This window comes from Colius striatus, chromosome 3 (genome assembly GCF_028858725.1).
Source record: "Colius striatus isolate bColStr4 chromosome 3, bColStr4.1.hap1, whole genome shotgun sequence".
Classification (NCBI taxonomy): Eukaryota; Metazoa; Chordata; class Aves; order Coliiformes; family Coliidae; genus Colius; species Colius striatus.
Window position 1 is genome coordinate 74,857,098 of NC_084761.1, and position 20,111 is coordinate 74,877,208.

The 20,111-nt window shown below is 39.0% G+C and overlaps 1 protein-coding gene across 1 annotated transcript in view; it reads left to right on the forward strand.

Annotated features, from left to right (window-relative positions):
* Nucleotides 1–20,111, forward strand: part of SMIM14 (small integral membrane protein 14) — a 42,187-nt gene that overhangs the window by 5,883 nt on the left and 16,193 nt on the right. Inside the window, exon 2 of the mRNA XM_061994056.1 lies at nt 9,484–9,594. Coding sequence (XP_061850040.1) covers nt 9,520–9,594 — 75 coding nt within the window. The 5' untranslated portion in view covers nt 9,484–9,519. The remainder of the gene's footprint in view (nt 1–9,483; nt 9,595–20,111) is intronic.

The window sequence follows — 20,111 nt, forward strand, 5'->3', positions numbered from 1 at the left end:
TCTTATATTCCAGCTTGTACCTGTTGCCCCTTGTCCTATCATTGAATATCATTGAGGAGACCTTGGCACTATCTTCCTGACACCCCTACAGTGCAAGACATCTCTTGGGCAGGGTAACCGACAGCTGGTGCAAGATGCTTGCCGCTGCCATTTGACATTTGCGAGGAGTGCCCTTCATTTTTTGTATGCAAAAGTCTGCTCTCTGAAGGGCCAGCTTCTCTTCCGTGTGTAGCCACTTGCTCAGAATTGGGCCTGCCAAAACACTGCAACAGAAACTTGTAGCCCTGGTTGGCATGGCACAGCACTGGTGTCCTTTCAGTGCTGTTTCAGAAGTGCTATTGGCAGGGGTTTCAAATGCAATATGTGTTGCGTCCAGCAGTGGTGCATCGCTCGTACAGCTGGAGGAGTGTTGAATTTAGGAGACTGGAAATTGTTGCTTGGAAAGGGCAAGAGGAATGTCGACAAAAGCAGTGGGGCAGTCTATAGTGACAGAGACACTTAACACAGGAGAGTAAGCAAATTTGCCTAGGAGCTGGCTCTTCTGCATACCACTCAAGTGGAAAATCCTGTTAAAGTCTATGAGAGTTCTTGCTGTACTGAAGAGAAGGCTGCGAGTTTGCTCTGTAAACTGGTTGAAATCTGACCATGTTATTAATTTTACAGAGGATAGCCCACCCTTTTGCATTAACATATGTAAACCAAAATTATTAAATACCCATTAATCATTCTGTGCAATGGGAATAATTTTGTTGTTCTAGACCATTGTCACAGTTCTCCTACACTAATAGGAAATAAATAAAAAGTGAAAATAAAAAGTGAAGTTGAAGCATTTACTTAGTAGAGAGTGGGCATAATTCTTAGACAACGTTCTGTGTCATTGACATCTTCTCTTAATTAGCTTTCATATTCCAAAAGATTTCTTCCAGAAAAATGTCATCATTTAACAAAAGGATGACCAAATGCTGACAGCTGGATGTTAGCAATAACATTCTGTGTCAAATATCAGTAAATGAATCCTGAAATAGCTGAACTGCTTTTTTTGTCCATGACTGGATATGCATATTTATCTGATTTTCAAGTGTTTTGCCCAGAAAAAATGCTAAGCCACTTGCATGTGAATAAGTAAATAGCTTTTTTTAATCTCTGTGGGTCTTACTTAGCTCCCTTAAGGAAATCAGTTTTGATACAGTGGCGTTAGCCTTGAAGCCTGAAATATCTCTCTCTCTCACGTGTAGGGGTCTGACCGTGAAGTGAAAGGTGAGAAACTACTGGAAGAGTGGGGGAGGGTTAACATGTGGGTTCTTGTCCTCTGAGAGTTGTACTTGACACTGATAAGCCTTAATGAAACTGAAAGAACCATCTGTGTCATCTGTATTTCCCTGATATACCACTCTGTGTTGAACTGATGCATCTCAGCATAGTTGTAACAGTGGTTAAAAATAGTCTACAAATATTAAGTGTACTACTGAGTTCTTACTAGATCCTGCCACTCTTTAAAGCCATGTGAACTTTTTCACATAGGAGAAGAATTGTGATATTTAGCCACGAAAGAGTTTTGACCGTAATTGTAAGTCTTTTAAGTTTTCATGCTTTGGCTCCTGCTTCACTCTCTGAGTGCTGACTCTGTTGGCAGAATGATTTCTCGACCCAGTCAGAAAACGTCTAGATGTCCACATTGGGGTGGAAACGTTAAGTGATCCAGCAGTGCTCACAATGCTGTGGTGATCACATAGTGGTATGCTGATGCTGTGGGGACAAGGGATGTACCAGTGCTCCAGTAGTCTTGTGAGACCATCAGAAAAAAAAATCAGCACGATCCTTAGCACTTCTTAGTTCAGATCCTGTCCCTGCTCAAAACCTCCTGCCTTGATAATGACATGTCACTGTAGCATCTTTCAGTGCCTGGCTCAGCATTTCTTAGTTTCTTTAGTTTTGCTTCCATTTTTAGTGAGTTGTTTTGTATTAAATTAGCATTTGTAAGAAGCACCAGATGGATGACACTAGAAAATTAATGCATAATTTACTTACATACCAAATGATTTGTGAGATGGTAGCAAAGTTATCCACTAGTGTGCCTTGAGCAGGATGTGGCTGGGTAAACAGTTCTCTTTTGGAGTTCCTACTGATATTGATGTCTCTGTTGAAACCAGTAAGAACAGCACCAGTTGCATACATCTGTGTGCACAATTAAACACTGATTTTTTCACTAGGAAAGGAACTGGCTTAACTTAATCTGTGTTGAAAAGTTCATCTTGGATCTTGTTAATTATCCTGAGAAAAGTTGCAGTGCAAAAATACACTTGCCAACTCATTAGGCTACAGCTGGAAGTCCAGAGAGATGTGCTGATACTTTCAAGTACAAAATAAGCTACTTTCCCTCCTACTCCCTAGAATTATAAGGAAAGAGAATGAAGAGGATTACTTTATAATCTGAAAGTGTTGCTATGTCTAGGAACTCTCTTTCGGTATTCTATCAGCCATCAAAAAATCATTTCAGCTCTTTCCCCAAGGGATGATCCCCCTGAATGCATGATCTGAACTGGGACGATTAGTTGGAGAAAGCTGTAATTGGAACCACACTTTACTGTGGCAGTGCTCCTCCTGGCAAGACACACATTTATATCCTGCTGTTTTGCTTTTGCTGCCCAGTCAAACAGTTTGTTTCCTTTTGTTCTGAAAACTCAATTTAGCACCCAGGAGGAGGCCTGGTAGAAAAAGATCATCTCTAGAGATCTGTGACCTTGTAGAGCTACTAGATCCTAGTCCACTGAAGCCAATGAAAGTGCTGGTAATTGTTTTGGTAAAAGCAGGATGAAGCTGCAAGCATGGAAGAGACATGGGAGAAAGCTTTTTTTTTTTTTCATTATAAATAAAAGGAATTTTAAATCACCATTATAAAAAAAACAAGTATAATGTTGCATTGTTTCAGTCTTCTGTTCTTTGAGGGAATATTTGAACTATCTAAATTAGAATAATAGAGGAGAACAGATCACTGGAATGTTTTAATTAATACCAATTTGTATACAAAATCCTTATTTTTACAGAACCTATTTTTAGCCTTGTTTGAACAGAGGAAGTTGCTTTGTAAAGAAAGTCTCCTTAGAAATCTTCAAGCTTATTTTTGGCTGGTTCTATAATACTGACAATTTAAAACTCTTGCATAAAAAAATGCAGACCACCTCCACTGGATACTTATGCAAGGCCTTTGGCTTCTGGATTAATTTTTATTTATTGTGATGTCCTTCCATATTGTTGTAGGATCATGCTTCCTTTAATTTAGGCAGAATAACATTTAAAGTATGGGTTAATTTTCTCTTTATTTTCTCTGTATTTCTGTGGTTCCTTTTGTGATGTTTTGTCCCTGTTAAACCACAAACACTTCTGTTTTCTTATGGTGTCCTGCAGTTTTATGCTCTGTTTACTTATTAATCTCCTTTGCTTTTTTTATAATGGCTCTTATAATTTCTACTTTTTTCCTCCTTTATATTGCTTTAGTGATAGAAAATGTGCTGCATTTCTGGTAGCAAATGAAAAACTGGAAATTTCACAAAGATCTCTGTAAGTGAAATCATCCGGTCCTATCTACACATCTCTATGGTTTGTTTCTTTAAGAGAGAAACCCTAAGTCCATGCTTTTTTTTTTCTCCTCTGTGCTCTAACCCAGCCTCAAAAGAAACTTGATGCAGATATCAATAGATAAAATTCCCTGGCTGGTCTTACCCACAAAGTTTAGTTGAACAGCTGAAATAATAGGAAGTTAAATAACAGGCTACTGAGTTGCGTCTTGGTAGTTCATGAAAAGACTAATAAAACATGCAGGATTCTGTGGGAGGGTGGATGTGCATGAAGTACAAATATTATTGAAGATGGAAATCAACAAGAAAATGCATTATATAACAAACACAAAAAAATCCAAGTTTGACTGGGATTCACTGGATTTGCATGTTTAGGCTTGTCTTGGTTGTCACTAGTGAGCAAAATTGCCCTACTGCAAATGCCTTTATCTATTATTTTACTTTATCCCTAATTCGCATTGAATTGGACTTTGTGTGACTAGGCAGTGTTCAGCAAGTCCAGTCCCTAGAAGAGACAGGATTAGAAACAAATTTTGGGGTAACCATTTGTACCAGAGGCATTTTGAAGTGCTCCATAACAAGTTGGCTGAGGTGCCAGGGGCCCCTGGAGAATGATGGTACCCAGCAGGGACAGTGGCCAAGGATGAAGAGTCCTATAAAAGCAGTGATGGGGAGCTTTATAAGGAGTCAAACACAACAGTCTCTTCTTACTTTAACTGAAGCAGATTTCCACCCCTGAGGTTAATGAGTACCATGGTCACACAGCCCCTGTGCGTGATAGTTTTTCTGGGACAGGACTGCAAGGGTCTTATGCCATATGAGGCTAATGTACAGGATGTTTTGGATGCTAGAAGAGAATACTTGGAGGTCATTTGGAGATGAGTAAGATTGTACAGAATTTGGGATATGCCGTGAAGAAAGTAGTTACAGAAACAGTCAGGAATTGTGAGAAAACCTGGATTATGAGAGAGCTTAAGTGCAGGTAAAATGGCAAGAGAATGAGTCCTTTTCATGGAAACATAGATCCTTCAGGAGATCATAACAGTATAGGAGAAAGAGTTTCTGCCTCTCACAGTAAGATAAAAGTGAACACTTTATCTTCAGGGCAGTGAATTGTGCATGCTTTGTGTATGACTTTTGCTACTTTAGCCCTTTATCATTTTTCAGAATGCCTGCAAAGGCATAACAAGTAATTTGCTTTCTTTCTACATATTTATTTTAAATTTTATACATACTTTCATTTGTTCTGCCACACTTCTCTGAGACTGAACTCAGAAGCAAAATTAACTTTATGGCTTGTTAGAGATGTTTAACAATTGTGCTTTGAGTTATTGCAGTTGGCTGAAAGACAATAATGAGCTGAATAGGGTTTTGTTTATCTTTAAAGTAATGTGGAAAGATTCTGTTACTTGTTTGCTGTAATTTGAGGTGTTTTGCTCTCAAGGATTTCTTACCTTCAATCTTCAAGAAAATAGCAACACGGCAAAAATATTTCTTGGCAGAGGAAGTCTTTGGCCATTGTATGTAGCATGCATGTGTGACAGTCTACATTTTAAAAGTGCCTGGGTTGAAGAAAGATAGGGCCTGTGATGCTGAAGACGCCAGGTGTGGTCCATGAGAAATGTGCAGTGACTTTGATAAATGGATCATGCAGAGTGAGTATTTCTTTGAAAACTGGAATTATAAATATTTTTACATACTCCTTTGTACCAAGGAGTAGAAATCACCAATATGTGCACTTGGAGAATCTTGCTGATCAGCATTGTATTGGAGTCACATTAGAAGGCATCCAGCACATGGAAAGTTGACAAAACTTCTAGTTTGCTTTCATGCTAGAAGGGAGTTCAGTTTTCTAATGATTAGGGTGGAAAGAATATGATTTCTGTTTCCCAGAGCTAACCATCTACACGGTATTTACTCAGAAGAGATGTTTCTGGGAAATAATATATAGTCATTGCAATAATTTAAAATATGGAAGAGTCTCCAGGTACAAAAACCTAAACAGATATTAGCCATAAAGATTGGGTTTTTGATAGTAGAGTGTATAAAATAAAATACACAGCTGTAGGGCTGGGATTGGGGGAGAAAATAAGAGAGGAAATGATGTGCAATAATTGTTACAACTGAGTACTATGTCTTAAGTCGTAAGAGACCTGAAATATTTTTCATACTGGCTTCATTGTCTACAATTTTGAATAGATGCTCAAGTCAAAAGGTAATGGTAGGCTTGTATTTCTGTCTTAAATAATCAGAGCCCATCCTCCACTTTGCTCCTGAACTACAGTAATTCCAACTCTGACTAGAATATTTTTATTTATGGTTGTCTCTGTGGACCCCTTTACACTGGAAGGGTCATATTGACTCTCTGATGGTACATCATGTTTGTCCATGTTCACTAATTTTATCCTTTATTATGCTCTCTATCAGTTTGCTTAGTCTAGAGGCCATAATATATACCTTCCCAGCTGTTACCGATTAGAGCTTTGGCATATTTACCTTTTGGGCAAACCAAAATACATTAAAAGTAGCTCTCAGTCAGAGTACTTGCACAGCCTTAACAATTACCATGGTCTTACCAGTTATTCTATGAATTCCAAGAAAAGCTAGGTAATGATAAACAGGAAAATATACAGAAAGACATGCAAAGTAAAAGAAGCTTCTTTTTTCCTTCCCAAGGTTATGAGGCAAAGAACAGGGCACATCCTCTCATTTTCTGTGATAGACTGTGTGCAGAAGAACTGTATTTGCAAAAGGTGGAGAGCTGATGTGACTCACAGCAAAGAGGTCAGAGCAAGTTAGCCGCTGACGTGACATCAGGCAATTACGAGTCCTGGAGGCAGGCAGGAAGCACATTGCAATTGTGGAACAGGATTTTGATATGAACGGGCTGCCTAAGAGCACACGGTGGAGCCAAGGAATCCTGCTCCATGGTATAGAAAAATACTATTCTCTTATCAGCAAATCTTACAGAGTAACACAACATTAATATGCTTAAGGATCTGATTACAGAGCTTAGTTCATTTCATCATGCTTTATGCATTCAAAATGTTACAAATAATACAATTATTAATCCAAGAATGTTTTAAAGAGGAATACAGACACTAGAGTGTCATTTTACAAGTGAAAATCATCAGACAGTACAGAGTGATTCTCTCTTCTTTATAACTGGTCAGCCACATATAAAATCTCTGTTCCTTCCAGGTCCCAGCAAGAAAAAAAAAAAAGCATAAAGAGGGATTAGTTACCTGCTTAAAAAAACCAAAACAACCAAACTATTAAAAAATAATAAAATAACATAAGTTCAGCATCTTTGTCAGGGGAAAACTTAGTGCTGTTCCAAAAGTAGATGGTTCATCTCTGGTTCTTTGCCATTGAAAGAGCTTGTTATAGGGTTTGAGGAAGGAAATATAAAGGATATTTCCTTTCAGCATCCAGTGAAGGTAAGAAAGCTTGTATATTTTGTTTAAAGCTTGGATGGCATTTTATTTGGTGATGTGTTCTGCTTTATTTTAGCTCATTAGGGTAATTTGTCTTTTTTGTCAATTTGTCAATTCAGACGCCTTGGGATAAATTCCTTCTAGTGCACCTCCACTTAAATTTATGATGTTATATGACAGAATAATCTTCCCCATTTATTGCCTGATCTTTTTCAGTCGTATGCACTACAGAGAATCTTGGCCTGATTTCATTGGTGATGACTCTTACCTGATGTTTTGATTCCTTGTAGTCACATATGAACACTCCCTTATTAACTGCTGTGACATTACTATGTATTACTGACTCCTTAATTTTTTCAAGATACAATTAAATATTGCCTTGCAACCTCACTGGCTCAGATATCTTCTGAATGTCAGCGTTATGTCCAGTGAAATAATTTTGTGCTATTTAGCAATCCGCTCTTTTACCTATTCTTTGTACTGAGACAGTTTTAGAAAGGCTATTCTTGTTGGCATGGCATATCATCCAGGGAGCTTGTGTAGTTAAAAAATGTCATTGTGCAGTTCCAGTGATTCTGAGATAATTTCATGAAAGTTAGTGTGGTAGCTTCATAATCGGTGCTCAGAAAGAATCATTAGATCATCTGCTCTGGTCTCTTGTATGTTGTGGAATATTATATCTAAACTTGAATGCTTCTGTACTCTACTCGATAACCTGTATTTGGCTGAAGCACATCTGAATGCACTGAGAGATGGAAAATCCACTCGTTCTTTGGTAGTTTATTGCACTGATCAGTTACTACAATGGTAAAAATGTACGCCTTGCTTCTCCTTTGAATTTGGTTGATTGCAGCTTCCAGTCATTGCTTCTTGATCACTTCTTCATTGAAGAACTTCTCAATACCAAGTTTGTTTTTCTATACAAATGTACTTGTACACTACAAAATCAAGTCATACCTTGATTTTCTTCTTACTGTGTTGCCAGATTACTCTTTCTTAGTGTCTTAGGCAAAAAGCCTTTCCTCTATCCCTTCAATTTTTGTTTTCTCTTTTCCAGTTTTCAGTATTATTTTTTAAAAGTGGAGACCCTAGCAGAGTAAAGGCACTGATGTTGAGACTCGGTAATGAATATACCGCTATCTCTTACCTTCTTACTATCTGTCTCTCTCCACCATAGCAAAGGGTTATGCAGAAGTGTGGTAGGCATGGACAGAGGAAGGACTTCTGAAATATATTTTGTTTTTTCAGCTCCTTCTTCCCCCAGGAGGGAAGAATTGTTGTGGTGATATGTGTTGAATGAAGATATCTTATAGCCATATGGGTTACTTCCCTTTCTCCTAGGGAGGTTAAAACATTAAAATGCTTACATGTGATCAAGGTTGTAAGTTTCTATAGGTGATAACTGCAGAACACATCTATTAATTCAGTATACCCTTGTCAAATGGATTACACCTTCATAAAGTACTTGTTTTAAGAAATTGCAAAGTTGTATGCTGCTGCATTTGTTAAGCTTGCCAGTTATCTCACATTAATACCTCAGCATCTGCAACACAAACACAATCTGAATCCAGCTTTATTGATGCCAAGTTAACAAAAATATTTTGAAAGTATCATGACACAAAACTGATGTAATACATCATAAGAGTCCTCATTCATGAGAAATCAATCCCTGATTTGACCACACAGGTAGAAATGCCTTGCAATCTGCTACCCATTTTGGCCATCAACTAAGTCACTGAGAAAACTAGTGGAGATGCGTTTGTGTTCACTTGACATTTCTGGTCTAAGTGGTTTTAGCAGGTTAATAACCTAGAATTGATTCCCTGCCATGTCCATTACAACTACTTTGAACTTACTGTATTGCTAAGCAAATGACCTACTTCTTTGATCTAAAATTAATGTATGTAGCTCCATTTTAAAAGTGTGTTCAAGTACATCCACTTTTGCACCCCTGCTGTTTGCTCTCATTGTACAATAAGGATGATTGTTTCTCCCTCTAGTAAAGAACTTAATGGGGTTTAAATTATTTTCCTGTACATTGATCCAGAAGGAGAATGCTAGTAGTTTGTTAGAGTTTAAGAGAACAGGTTCCCTAGACTTTTTAAATTGTATTTGTACACTTAAGAGTTCCACTATGCAGACAATAAACCAGAATTTAATTTTTGTGGTTCTTGTTTGTTAAGATGTATTTCATTGTAGTATGTGGGAAAAACTCAGTGGAGATACAGATTCCTGCAAAAAAAAATTATTTGGCACTTTAAGGAAGCCCATGTGAGACACTGCTTCCAGCAATATCAAAATGTAACTGCACATACCAGACTTCTTCATTCATGCTGCCAAAGGAATAATAGGATTACCCTGCTTTGTTTTGCTTTTTCACCCTGGCATTAAATGAACTGAAACTTGATGTGTGAGTCTCTGGAAAATAAGGTCAGTTGAAAAAGAGTTCATTGTCCTTTTATTCTTCTTAGGTGTTTGGAGACAAGTTTAGGTTTATCCAGAGAACCATGGCAGAAGGTGGATTTGATCCTTGTGAATGCATTTGCTCGCATGAACATGCAATGAGAAGACTGATTAATTTGGTAAGGATAACATGAGGATATTTTGGAAGGGTGGTTATTCAGACATTACTTCAGCTCTTGCAGATTTTCAGTTACTGATGTTTTTGATTCTGCTTATTCAGTTGTGTGTACAGTTAGAATCTGTATATCTGACTTTCTGATGAGCTTTTGAACAGTTAATGTAAATGATTGCTTACTGTTTATTTCTCACAGCTGCATTTTGACAGCATTGACAGTGTTTCTATTGAAGTGTTTCTTTGTAACCCTTTTTTAGTCCCATGAAACCAAAGAAACTTAGCAAATTCTTTGAGTTCAAGGCAATACCACATATATGAAGTTCCATATACTCATGTAGCAAGAAAAAAAATGTCTAAAATTAAAAACCTTATCTTTAAAAAAATCTGAAGTTGTGAATCAACAGATTTTGAGTTTTGAGTTCTGTTTCTTGCTATGTCACTGATATGGTTGAGCAACTTCAGCAAGTTATTTTACATTGCTGTAACTGTAGCCTGTAAAATAACAATGTTTCTTTGTTTCTGTGTGGAACTTAGTTCACTGTCCCTTGGACAAAAAAAACTACAAAGTTATATTTTTTTTCCTAAGTAAAAGTATGTATTTTTAAAAATAAATAACAATTGTGAACTGTGAGAAATTAGGTGAACTTGATTACAACTCTAATTTGGTTAAACTGGTTTTAAAAATCATATTGTACATTAGCTTCCTCTGATGTAGTTCCCTTTGTTGATTTTCATAATTTTGTTTCTATGCTATACTGAGTACATCAATGCTAAAGGCAGTATGTGTGAAGAGCATTGTTTCTAGGATCAGGCCATTTTTCAAGAGGTTTCTTATCAGTATTTTAGAAAGATTATCAGGAAAGTATGAGATCCACTAGCCTATGATAAGAGTAGGGCTATGTCTGGGAAAAAGGAATCAGCTTGTGTGTTTGCCCTTAAAATAAAACCACTGCCATGTGCATACCTCCATGAAAGAACAAACTTGTTTTAAACAGCACATTGCAAGAAATATATAGTTTGTTCTTGCAAAAATGTGGGTTACACCCATATAACTTCATCCTGAACATAACATTCTGAGTGCCCACATGTTATTGTCCTTGGAGCACATTGTTACACTATCTCATATGGCGTGCCAAGAAGAACCTAAAGCCAGGCAGATGCTGTTACGGGTATGTGCTCTCAGGGTGCTTAGCTGACTCTGTTTTCCAGAGTTATTCTGCTCAGGATAAGCAGAATTCACCATGCGTGACCATAACACAGCACTGCAGAAGCTGTGCCATCCTGTTCTCATGTTGCACCCTTGGGCCTGTGCATACAGAACACCTTCTCAAAAACACACATGATATAACTAGAAGGCAAAATACTCAAGACCAGACATTCTCAGTGGGAAGACTACACCCATGGCTGCAGCAGAAGGCAAAATCATCCCCTACAAGGATAAGAGGAAATGACAAGTGCCTGTCATCTCACAGACCACAAGAGCCTTGGGCTAAGCATCAACACTGGAGTTGCCAAACAGCCCAGAACCACGTAGTGACCAGCTGCACCAAAGTCCAAAAATGACACCAGACAAATAGAGCATGTCTGCAAAGACAATTCCACGTGCCTTATGGGCCTAATGTAATTTCTCTTTGATAGTCCCCAAATGTGGTGCAGCCAGTACTGTCTTGATACTTACAAGCCTCACATTAGAGATTGACTCACTTATTGCTGAACAGGCAACAGCCTTGTTTGGGAGATAGAGATGCAAGAAATGAAAATGATATGTGCCTGTTTGCTGGTGTTACCAGAGTCATTCAGGGTGGAAGGGACTTCAGGAGATTATCTAGAATCATAGAATTGTTTTGCTTGTAAGAGACCTTTAAGATCATTGAGTCCAACTGTTAACCTAACACTGCCACATCCACCACTAAACTGTGTCCCTCAGCACCTCATCTACACATCTTTTGCATATTTTTTTGTAATATTCAATTTAAACCTCCCCTGGTGCAACTTGAGGCCATTTTATCTTGTCCTATCACTTGTTACTTGGGAGAAGAGACCAACCTACACCTTGCCATAATCTCTTTTCAGGTAGTCGTAGAGAGTGATATCTCCCTTCAGCCTCATTTTCTCCTGGCTAAATTACTTCAGTTCTTTCAGCCACTTACTTATAGGATTTGTTCTCAAGACCCTTCACCAACTTCATTGCCCATCTCTGCACACACTCCAGCACCTCAATGTCCTTCTTGTAGTGAGGGACCCAAAACCAAACACAGTATTTGAGGTGCGGCCTCATGAGCACTGAGTACAGGGGGACAGTCATTTCCCTGGTCCTGCTGGTCACACTGATACACGTCAGAGTGCTATTGGCCTTCTTGGCCACCTGGGCACGCTGCTGGCTCATATTCAGCCAGGTGTTAACCAACATCCCCAGGTCCTTCTCTTCCAAGCAGCTTTTCAGCTGTTCCTCCCCAAGCCAGTAGGGTTACTGGCTTGTTGTGGACTCAGCACTTGGCTTTGTTAAACCTCATACAATTGGCCTCAGCTCATAGATGCAGCCTGTCCAGGTCCTTCTGAAGAGCCTTCCTGCCTTCAAGCACGTGAACACTCCCATCCAACTTGATATCATCTGCAAACTTACTAAGGGTGCACTCAATCCCCTTGTTCACATCATAGATAAAGATGTTGAACAGAACGGGCCTCAACATTGATACCTGGGCAACACCACTGGTGACCAGCTGCCAACAGAATTCAACTTCATTTACCACCACTCTCTGGGCCCAGCCATCCGGACAGGTTTTACTCAGCAAAGAGAACACCTGTCCAAGCCATAGGCAGCCAGTTTCTCCAGGAGGATGCTGTGGGAGATAGTGTCAAAGATTTTACTAAAGTCTATGTAGACAACATGCACAGCTTTTCACTTATCCACCAAGTGGGTTGTTTTGTCACAAAAAGAGATCAGGTTACTAAAGCAGGACATGGCTTTCATAAAGCCATGTTGACTGGGCCTGAACCCTTGGTTACCCTGTATGTGCCTCACAATGGCACTCAGGATGATCTGCTCCATAACCATCCGTGGCACTGACATCAGACTGACAGGCCTGTAGTTCCTAGGATCCTCCTTCTGGCCCTTCTTGTAGATGGATTTTGCTACCCCAGTGAACCAGGACTGCTGAGAAATGATGGAAAGTGGCTCAGTGAGCACTTTCACCAGCTACTTCAGCACCCTCAGGTGGATCCCATCGCCCCATAGACTTGTATGCATCTAAGTGCTGTAGCAGCTCACTAACCATTTCCCCTTGGACTAAAGGGACTTCATTCTTCAGTCCCCTGCTCTTATCTTTCAGCTCAGGGGGGTTGGATACCCAGAGAATGACTGGTCTTACTATTAAAGACTTACTGTTAAAGAGTCTTAGAAGGCATTAAATACCTCAGCATTTTCCTCATCGTTTCACACTATGTTTCCCCTCATATACAATAAGGGATGAAGATTCTCCTTGACTGTCCTTGTCTTTTTAATGTATTTATTGAAATATTTTTAGTTGTTTTGTATGGCAGTAGCCAGAGTAAGTTCTAGTTGGGCTTCAGCCCTTCTGTGTTTGCCCTGCATAACCTCACGACCCTCTATGGTCCTCCTGAGTGTCCTGTCCCTTCTTCCAAAGGTCATAAACTCTCTCTTTTTTTTTTTCTTTTTTTTTTCTGAGTTCAGTTTTTCTGAGCTAAAACTCTGTTCAGTCAGGACAGTTTTCTTTCCCACCATATTGTCTTTTGGCACATGTGGACAGCCTGTTCCTGCACCATTAAGATTTCCGTCTTGAAGAATGTCCTTCCCTATTGATAAACACCAGCTCCAGCAATGTGCCTTCCTTAGTCGGCTCCCGTGCCAGCTGTGTCAGGAAATTATCTTCCACAGTCCAGGAATCTCATGAGTTGTTCCCAGTCTGGTGTATAGTATTTATAACAGACATCAGATAAGTTGAAGTCTCTCATGAGAACAAGGGCTCACAATAGTGAGACTTCTCCAATCTGTCTGTAGAATATTTAATCTGCCTCTTCATCCTGGTTGAGTGGTCTATAACAGACTCCCACTATGGTATCTACCTCTAGGCTGACCTCATGCTCAAAACAGGATCAACAGTGAATTCAGACCAGGTCATTCAAGACTTTTATTCCAGATGGGTCTTGAAAACCTTCAAGGAAAGCTCTTCTACAGCCTCTTGGGGCAACCTGCTCCAATGTTTGACAGTCATTGTAGTAGAGAATTTTTTCTAGCCACTGTTTCAGTTGAATGTATTGAACTCTCTACTATACATTGCTGTGAAGAGCCTCTCTGTCCTCTCAGTAACCTATAAGTGCTGATGGGCTGCTGTTAGATCCACTCAAACCCATCTCTTCTGTGGGCTGAATAAGCCCAGCTCACTCAGCCTCTCCTTATAGGGCAAGCGCTTCAGCCCCTGGTGACCTTCTGCTGACTTCAGTCTGTAAATGTATCTTGTGTAGGGGAGCTTGAGACTGGATGAGATATTCTAGATATGGATTTAAAGTGCTGAGTATAGAAGTGTAGTTCACAACCTTCAGTATACTTATGCACTGTTTAAAGGTCAATGCTGTTGGCACAAGGGCGTAGAAAATTGAGGCTTCTGTGGAGCCTTTGCATCAGAACCAGGCCCATGCCTCACAGTAAGAGCCACCATTTCAAAATATTCTGAGCTCTCCCTTCTGTCCCTGTATGGACACTCACACGTTTACTCTTTCCCAAGAAGGATTTCCTCATGTCCTTAACATGACATTTATGTCAGATCCCACAGTTGTGTTGATTCTGGACCTTGAGACTTCTGGACCTTGAGACTTCTGGACAGATGCTAAAGTGGTGACAAAGGAAACCCCAAGGACCAAGCTTCAGGAAGTTGTGAGAGAGACAGGAGGACACATGTTGGCTGCCCTTTCCTCTGAGGCTTGTCAGATGCAAATCTGAACCAAAGAAAAAAAGAAAGTTCAGACTTTTGATCCCCATTCAGCATTTCTTAAATGTCTTTTACATCTTTTCCATATTTTTGCTCCTGGCAGCAAGATAGTGACAGGCAATGGCATCAGTCAGATGGTTCTCTTTATGTTGTGACTGGTTATGAATGATGTAGGCAATTTATGTCCAAAGTCAGAAGTGCCACAAAAGTATGTAAGATTCTGTTCCTGGGCAAGTTCATGAGATATAAGGTGGGTACAAATAGATCCTTTCAAGGCACACTAGTTCCTGCATTTTGAATGTAAACAGAACACATTGTAGGAGCATACTCTTGGGCAGTCACCAAGACCAGTCTAACAGTGTTCCTGGAATTGTTCAGTGTCCAGCTTCCAAAAAGATCTTACCAATTAGCACTTGAAACTGCAAGGAGTAAATGGAAGGGCCAGATTTTATCTATTCTAAAAAGTGAAACAAATGCTTCTAAATATTTGTAAGAGCAAGTCACTAGCTGGGATAATTCAACAGAATCTAGACAGGAAAAATCTCAAAAAGTCTCAGCAGCCAGACTATCTTCAAGTAACCTGTTGCATTATTTTAGCAGGAGAGTTGCTAAACCTTCATTACTGCGTCTGTAACTTGTATACTTCAGTGCAAGTCTGCTTTCTAGGCTACTGTTTTGTCACTCGGTCTTACACAATGTAAGCAAACAGGAATTTTACTATTTGTTTTAAAAGGAACACTTGAATATCAGTTCTAAAAGTTGTTGGACCCCACAAGTCTTAACAGAGACTGGCTGCCCACTACCTCTAAAACCATTGCAATACAAGAAACCTAGGCAACCTGTAATTGTTCAGCCTGTGGAGGAAAAATATTGCAAACGTGCTGTATACCCTGAATGGTTCCCTATACCTACTTAGTTGTCAATTCTTTTTGACAAGTATAAAACATACTAGAGCACATTTGTATGACATTATAGCTGGGAGTACTTGTCAGGATTTTGGAGCAAATTGTGTAACAAAGAGGTTGTGATTATCTCTAGACTGAGCATTGTAAATCCAGCAGTTCAGAGTTAAGATCAAATTTAACATATTAGTAATGTAATTATAAGAGAAGTCCAAGTGTGGAAATGTACTTTTAGGATTCTCCAGTCCAGTAATTTCATTTATGTAAACTTTTGTAGTATGGCCACTGTAAATGATAGAGAAGTATTTTGATTTCCAAATATTGCTAGGAAACAACAGAAATCTAAAGTATTTGGTTCTGACTTCATAAATATCATTTCTAGTATGTAATACCCGTGGCAACATCTGTTATGATTTGGCTGTGTTGTGTAACCATTTTACTGTTGTATGCTGTGCTCACTATTTACTCTATGGGTATAGCAGATAATTGGGAACTTCCAGCAGAGGAATTAAACATAGAAGAAAAATATCACAAGACTTTCGACCCCCTGCAGATGCGTAAGAGTTGTCAAAAGACAATAACAAGTCTGTTAGCTTGTATGGCTTTATCTCCTGTTCAGTCTCCTGCATCTGCAACATTTATTTTGACAAGAAGAGACAAAGTTCAAGAATGAAGAACAACAATTGGCATCAGGTACTTTGATGAGGGAAACTGACAGACAAGGGACCAGAGTCATGGTGAAGGACACTCTGTGGTATCCAGAGGAAATAGTTCCTGCCTTAGTTGTGATGGAAGACAGCAAATCTCTAGATAAGAATAATGTTGTATTTGAACCTTTTTATTTCCATTTTTTCACTTCTTTTGTAAAATAAAAATCTGATTACACTATATTACTCCTCTGGACTTCAATGTCGTCTGACTAGTCATGGATGATCCGTGGAGGATCTTAGCCCAAGACTCAGTTTAATTCCTAAAACTAGATTGAAAACACAGTGTATGCGGTGGCAGGGGATAATCACGCATAGAATGTCTTCCATGAAGCCTGACATCTGTGTATGGCTACTTAGAGTGGCCAGAAATATTAAAGCAAGCCAGTAAAACACCTAACTTTATAGGATGTAAACATCCTTTCCCCTGACACTTCTGAAACAATATTATTTGCTTTGCAGAAACTGTGACTTCAGAATTTTCTCATACTGAAAATGTTTCTGTGAAAATGAGCAATATGTTCTTTAACCCAAAATGTTTCTAATTCTGTAAGACAAAAGGATCCATTTTGATGAACTGCCAGCAGTTCTACTGTAGAGATTTCATGGCCTTACAAGCCTTTGTGGGAATTACAGCCTTGTGTTTTCTTCTTCTGTAGCTAATTGCAAAGTAATGACCCATGTCTAGTTAGGCTGCTATATCAGAAGGCTTGAATATCTCAAAAACTCTAGGGGATACAAAGCAAATAGTTCTTTATTTTAATCTCTCTTGTATTTTGAGGTGTCACTATATTGTTTCTGTAGCAAAAGTTGCAAATTCTTGAACTATTTCAGCACAATTGGCTCAAACACTTTTGCCAATCAAGTTTCCGCATAATTCTCTTGGCAGGGTCATTTTACAGTCTTACTGTTATAAACTGGCATTATCTGAAATAATATGCAGCATAGCCATGAATCTTGACTGAGGGTGATTTTGTGCAAACAGCACAGAATAAACACAGATGGCTAAAATAGATTTGCATTGTGTGCTGCAAATGGTTGAAAAGTTCTCAAGATGTCAGCACAGCTAAGCCCGACTTCAGTAGTTCAGTAGTCCCTCAGGCAACCAGCAAAAGTGAGCTACCCTACTGATGTGGCCTTCTACTGAAAGCACAGTGGAACTATACTGAATACATTTGGGATAAAGTGGCCTTCTAAATATGGACATTGCACTGGAGACTTCTTACAAGTGTTCCATGGCATTTGTCTTCTTATTATTATTTTTTTAGTAGCAGTTTCTGCTGCTTCTGGTCTATGGCCCTTCTTAGCCAACCAAGAGCAGGAAATTGCATTTTGCTCTCACTTGCCCTTTTTGTCCCCCAGACCTGTGCCTGCAATTCCCCATTTCTTGGTGTTCAAGCTGGTTCAACAGGGACCTTTCCCAACAATTGAACCTTAGTTTATCCTTTAGGATAAAGAAGGTATCATCCTTCTGAGACACTGGAGAACAGTGGCAGGGTATGATCCTGTTAATGAACACTCTTGCTCCACTTATGTCCATTTCCCCACCTTCACTGGGTGCTCAAAGTGCTGGTGTTGTACAGGTAGGTCCCAAAGCTGTATCGTGGAATTAATACACTGCTAATGGTCTTTAGCATAGAAATTAGTTCTAGATCAAGCAATATGAAGGTGAAGGGAGACTATTTTCTAGGCAGCCAAGTGGATGTTAAAAAAAAAAAGAAAAAGAAAAAAAGCCATGAAAAATGATGTCCACTCAGGTCTATGTCCCGTGGAGACCGTTATATTCCTATTAGGGGTTAGGTATCAGGACTTAACTGAAAGTTGAAGGTGCCTGTCGTACTTTGCATTTCCTATTCCTGAGCTTTCTAGCATGCTGGAAGCTGCTGCTTTTTAACCAGCACAAATTATTTAATAAATGAACAAGTAAATATGTAGAATAAATTTCAGTTATGCCTCATGATCATCTTAAAGTGTGCGTAGTGTGATAGTATTGCAAACAGTGTAGAAAATTATACACTGAAAATTCTGTCAGTTTGATATTCCACAAATAATTCTTAGCTGTAACCTGAATTATAAATAGCTGAGCTGTGTTGGTGATCAGAGCTGTGTTGCAGCAATCTTATTTGAGGAAAAAGGAGAAAATTGTCCTTTTTCTCAAGGCACATGTGGATGTAATCAACACTTAGAGCAAACTGTACTTATCTATTGGAACTCCTAGTTCTAAGCCTTTTCCTCAAGGCTCTCTATGTGGGAGTACCCTTTTCATTTCCTAATATGCGTCATTTTGCAGAAGATACTCAACTGTTTTGTCAGAAAACCCACATGTATTCTGGCTTTGTATTTTACACATAATTTTGTCTAGCATTTCATGTAGTCAGGAGTGCTGTGAGCTTGTTGTAATTATCCTGACTATCACACTGCTTCATCTTCCCTGATTCTCTCTGATTCTGCTGATTCATTCTGCTTTGCATTCACTAAAAGTAGGATGCCAGTGATATCCAGGTCCTCAAGGCCAGCAAATTATAAAATGAATTAACAATAAAAGTCAGGAAAGTGAGGAAAGTGGGGAAAGTGTGGAAAAGGGGCATCTGTATGATGCCAACATGAAACACCAATCCTGGGACAAACAAGAAAAGGGAAGAATGAGTTCTGGCCCAAATCAGGGCTATTTGTACAGTGGTCCCTCTGACTTATTTATCTGCTGCGTCTTCCTCCATAAAATTTCACGTCTTTCAGTATGAAGATTAATCTTCTTCCTCTGTCATAACTGGTGGATGATTCTGGGTCTTAAGAGTTGGTTTGTAATCTAGGAATATTGTTCTGAAGGGTACCAACCATCCTTCTCTCTCATTTGCGATGGTAGAAAAAATTATTTGTCACCTCACAGGATCAAACTTCATATTATTATTGCAGACTATTTTTCTGCCCTTGTATGAACAATCATTTATTTTGGTTTAGTTCTGCATATGTTCATAGAAAACGTAGGAGTGAGGAGGGCAATGTTCACATTTTCCTTGTTTGTACCTCTCAGAGAAGCTAGTAGTTCAAGAGACAACTTAATTCCATCAGCATGCCCTTCTTTTCCATTTGTTTTTATCTTATTTCTCTTTGCCAGCTTCTAGCATAATAATGCATGTAGGTGTCATTTTTTGCATCTTTAAATTTGAACTCTATGGGTAACGCTCCAATTCAATTTGCAGCCTGGCTTGTATTCAGGACTGGCCTATCCTACCACAGCAATTTATTTATTGTGTTGTTTATTGAATCGTTTATATACTTTGGACAGAACAGATGTGGCTGCCAACAAAGCTTAAGCAGTGATTTCATTACCCAGAAGCACGAGAACGCAATGGGGAGTATGCCATGGTGGTGTCATCTTCTGGCATCATTGAAGAGAAAAAACAGAGCTTACAGCTGACCTAAATTGCAAAAAAAAAGGTTTTTTACAAGGGGTAATATTTTCCCCTTGTTATCACATAAAATTTTCTATCAACAGTCTTTATGATTCTATTTTAAATTTATTAATGGGATAAACGACATATCCAGTTAGCTGGTTGTCCTTGCTTTCCTTTGTATCTGTCCTTTTAATTGCCACCATTCTCCATTTCTGCTCTCTTATCTTTGTACTTAATTTATCTCTTTCTTTCACACATCTCTCTGGGCTTTTTTCCATCACGGTGTTTTATATGGAGGTCTTTTTCTGACCTGGCTCATGAGCTTGCTAATTTTTCATTCATATCTTTCCTGAGGATTTGTTTCTGCTTTGAGCTGTCTCAAAAGTTCCTCTAAAAGGCAATTATGTTAATTATCCCTACATAAATAATTTACTTTCATCTCATCTGCCATTCACATTAGACTTCACTGAGTATTTCACTGTTCCTGCCGCTAGTCCTTTTGTTCTTGTTTTGTTACCTCTTTATGACACCATTTCTTGAGTTGGAAAGTGCTTTTGGACAGGGATGATGC